Here is a 4,072-nt window from a genome sequence, read left to right on the forward strand (position 1 = left end):
ATTAAGTTGAACATAAAGGATTTGTTCACTTTTCTTCATGTAAGTAATAATTCAATTAAACTGTTTTTTAAAAGTTTGCTAATAGGAATCAGGGCTGCAAAAAAGAGTAAATAGAAGATTGCTGCCTTTTACATATTTTCTCACATATTAGCATATGTATGTATTTGTCTTTGTTTTAAACAATTAAAATAATGATTTGAAACATTTTTAATTTTTGCATTTTAGCATCAAATATGTAATACTTAAGAGTGTCATGAAATAGAATGGATAGAATATGTAGAAAATAAAATTAATATTTGATTTTATTAAGATGGTTTATCACAACAAGTACCAACAAGAAGAGAAAAAAATCTCAGGAAAATCAACAGCGTGCATGGATTTGGAATGACCCTATGTAAATCAATGCAATGAAATAAAATTCAGTTTTCAATACTTGGGAAGCATAAAGTTCAGCAGACAAATCCATTGAAAAGGGAAATAAAAGCTAAATCTCAAGGTGAAATTTTTGTCCATGACACTCTCGAATTCTAGATCCGAAAAAGTTTGGGATAAATGGCAGAAAACAATGCGTCATAATGAGATCTCTAATTTAATCCAAAGTTATTCCGGAAGGCGGCAGTTTTCCCTATTTCTTCACCAGCGCCCTGGGGCAAAAGGTTAGGAATAATAGGCTTCAGGAACTTGAACTCGCCGGTCCCTGAGTCTCCCGTCAGACACACCTCGTACTGGTAGCTCTGGGACAGGGTTCCGGTGCCGCTTACGTCCACCAGATGCCCTGGAAAGGGGCCCTCGGGCACCGAGCAGCGACCCATTGAGGCCGCCCTGCTCCTCCTGCACAGCCGCACCGCCACGAACAGGAGCACTGACAAGAGGAAGAGCGAAGACACCGAGGCCAACGCCACCACCAGGTAAACGGTGAGAGAGTCGGCCTGGGCTTGGGCCGGGGCCGCCTCCGCGAGTGGCAGATAGGGCTGGGAGAAGCCGTCCACCAGGAGCACGTGCAGCGTGGTAGTGGCAGAGCGCGGAGGCTCGCCATTGTCTTTGACCAGCACCACCAGCCTGTGCTTGGCGGCGTCGCGCTCGCTCAGCAGCCTGGCGGTGCGCACCTCGCCATTGTGCGCCCACACGCCGAACAGCCCGGGCTCCGTGGCCTTGAGCAGCTGGTACGACAGCCAGGCGTTCTGACCCGAGTCGCCGTCCACCGCCACCACCTTGGTCACCAAATAGCCCGGTTCGGCCGCCCGGGGCACCAGCTCGGTGCAGGGCGCGGAGCCGTTCTGCAGCGGGTACAGCACGAAGGGCGAGTTGTCGTTGGCGTCCAGCACCAGCACGCGCACCAGCGCCTCGTTGCTTAGCTCCGGGGAGCCGTGGTCTGTGGCGCCCACGCGGAACTCGAACTCCCGCAGGGCCTCGTAGTCCAGCGACCTGAGGGCGAACAGGTGGCCGTTGTCTGCGTTGATGGAGACCAGGGAGGCGAGGGGCAGGTGAGGGTCCTGGGGCGGCAGTAGCGAGTAGGTGACCTGGGCGTTGGTGCCTGAGTCTCTGTCTGTGGCGCTGACACTGCCGATATGCAGGGCGGGGCTGTTGTTCTCGCGGACGAACAGGGTGTAGGAGGTTTGGGTGAAGGCGGGGGCGTTGTCATTGACGTCGGAAACCAGCACGGTTATGTTGTGCTCGGTTTTCAGCCTGGGTGTCCCCAAGTCGGTGACAGTGATGGTGATGTTGTACTCGGCTTGGCTCTCTCTGTCCAGTGCTCTCTGTGTCACTAGGGTGTAAAAGTTTTTTAATGTGGGCTTCAAAAGAAAGGGAAGATCATTCTGAATGGAACAAATCATCCTACCGTTGTCCCCGGAGTCTGGATCAGAAACACTGAAAACAGCAACTACAGTTTCTGGGGCATTTTCTGGGGTAGGACTGGAGAGCGTGGACATGGTGAGTTCAGGGGCGTTGTCATTCACATCCATCACTTCTATAGCCACAGTGCATTTTCCTGAAAAGCCCCCACCATCTGTGGCTACAATTTCCACGTTATAATATGGAGTTGCCTCGAAATCCAATGCCCTTTTCAGGCGAATTTCTCCTGTTTTTTCGTCTATTACAAATGGTTGAGTAACTTCATCGCCTTGGAATAGAGCATAGGCTACACTCCCATACGCTCCTGCATCTAAATCTCGGGCAGAGACAGCGACAACTAACGAGTTAAGGGGACTGTTCTCGGGCACCTGTACCTCATAGAGTGATTGCAAAAATTCAGGCGCGTTGTCATTGTTGTCCAAGACGACAATGCGAACTGTGGTGGTCCCAGACCTGGGCGGAGCACCACCATCCAGTGCAGTGAGTGTTAAGCTGAGCTCGGGCCGCTCTTCCCGGTCCAGAGCTTTGTCCAGCACCAGCTCTGGGTATTTTCTGCCATCTCCGCGATTATGAGTAGCAACATGAAAGTGGGAATTTGTGCTGATTGTGTAGTTCTGAACAGTGTTGCTACCTATGTCAAAGTCCTGGGCTATTTTTAAAGGAAACACAGTCCCTGGCTGGGTGCCCTCTGGGATTTTTAGGAGCATTTCCCTCTCTGGGAACTCTGGGGAATGGTCATTTATATCTGTGAGCTGCAGATCAGTTTGATAAAACTGCACTGGGTTTTCTAGTAAGAGTTGGAAATGCAATATACAGGGTTCTGTCGTCCCGCACATCACCTCCCGGTCTAGTTTTTCATATAGAAGCAAATTGCCGGTCTTTATATCAAGCTGCAAGAGCTCTTTGTCTCCTTTGTAATGGATTCGCGCGCTCCGAGTGGCCAGTTCCCCCACCCTAAGACCAAGGTCTTTTGCCAGGTTGGCCACAGAATAGCCACTTTCTGTTTCTTCTGGTATGGAATACCTAACTGCCTCAGAGCCAGCCTCCCACAAAAGCAACAGTATAGCAAGAAACATAACTTGCCTTTTCTGTGGCGTTTTTGCTAGCGCAGTCTCCATTGTTCAGACCCGGTCCAGAAGGTGCAGTTTCTTTAACTCTGTATACAATCCACCCAGATGATTTGCTTAAATAACCGCGAATCCGATCTTTCTTAACTGATTTCCACAAGACGCCCACTCCACAAGATCTTACCTAAAATGCCTCCTTCTTTTAGGAAGCATTCAGGGTTTGGATTCCTCAGCTTAATGGCGCCTGAGGTATCCGCAGAGCCCACTATCCACACTCTTAGCCTGCAGCGCCACCAGGCGTCCTAATTTACTATTGCATATAGTATTTGCCATTTCATCCTAAATTCTAACCCTGACGTGTATCCATACCCTTTTGTCACATAAGCTCTCCCGATGGTATCTCCAGCTCTTAGTTACTGAAAGTTCTAAATAAATGTTGTGGAGTTAATTTTCAGTGAGAGAATGCTTTTGAGAAAAAACTAAAATTATATATTAATCTTCATGAAAGTACCCTTGAGTACACAAATATACTTTATTTGGTGTTTCTTATTTGATTATATTAAATAAGTGATCATGAATAGCTATAGAAATTTAAAGTTTAAGAAAAATTACTTTCACTTTGAAGTAAACACCAATAACACCCAGAAAATGGCACAAATCATAGGTGTACAACTCAATGAATTTCGCAAAGTGAACACACTCCTATAAGTAGAACCTAGATTAAAAATACTACCCAAACCCAAGTCCCCACCTGCTATTGTCTGGTTTCCGCCCTCTCCCCAAAAGATAAGCACTGTCCTGACTTCTGTTGTCATAGGTTTTTGTTTTTTTTTTAACTTTATACAAATGGAGTTATAGATTGTTACTCTCATGTGTCTGGCTTCTTCTCCTCAATATTATGTTTGTCAAATTGATCTGTGGCATCTTGTTCTTATTTGTTTTATTCTCATTGCTTTTTATTATTCTGTTGTATGAATATGCTATGATTTGTTTATTCATTCTCCAGTTGATGAATGTTGTTTTTTTTCCAGGTTTAAACTATTTTGGGTAGTACTGGTATAAACATCCTTGTACTAGTCTTTTGGTGACCACAAATATGTGTTTATGTTGAATATTTTCAAAGGAGTTGGATTGCTGTGCATTAAAGTGTG

General features: G+C 46.3%; 1 protein-coding gene across 1 annotated transcript; it reads right to left on the bottom strand.

Moving 5' to 3' along the window:
• Positions 1 to 284: 284 nt before the first annotated feature.
• On the bottom strand, positions 285 to 3,194 carry PCDHB5 (protocadherin beta 5). The gene has a single exon (XM_033180910.1). It carries the CDS (start codon positions 2,970 to 2,972, stop codon positions 585 to 587), a length of 2,388 nt encoding a protein of 795 aa, XP_033036801.1. The 5' UTR covers positions 2,973 to 3,194; the 3' UTR covers positions 285 to 584.
• Between the last annotated feature and the right edge of the window lie 878 nt (positions 3,195 to 4,072).

Source organism: Trachypithecus francoisi, unplaced genomic scaffold (genome assembly GCF_009764315.1).
Source record: "Trachypithecus francoisi isolate TF-2019V2 unplaced genomic scaffold, Tfra_2.0 Lachesis_group2, whole genome shotgun sequence".
In the NCBI taxonomy this organism is placed as follows: Eukaryota; Metazoa; Chordata; class Mammalia; order Primates; family Cercopithecidae; genus Trachypithecus; species Trachypithecus francoisi.

What these genes read in the sequence shown, in the direction of transcription:
- PCDHB5 (XM_033180910.1), bottom strand. Translation starts at nt 2,972, where the DNA reads ATGGAGACTGCGCTAGCAAAAACGCCACAGAAAAGGCAAGTTATGTTT.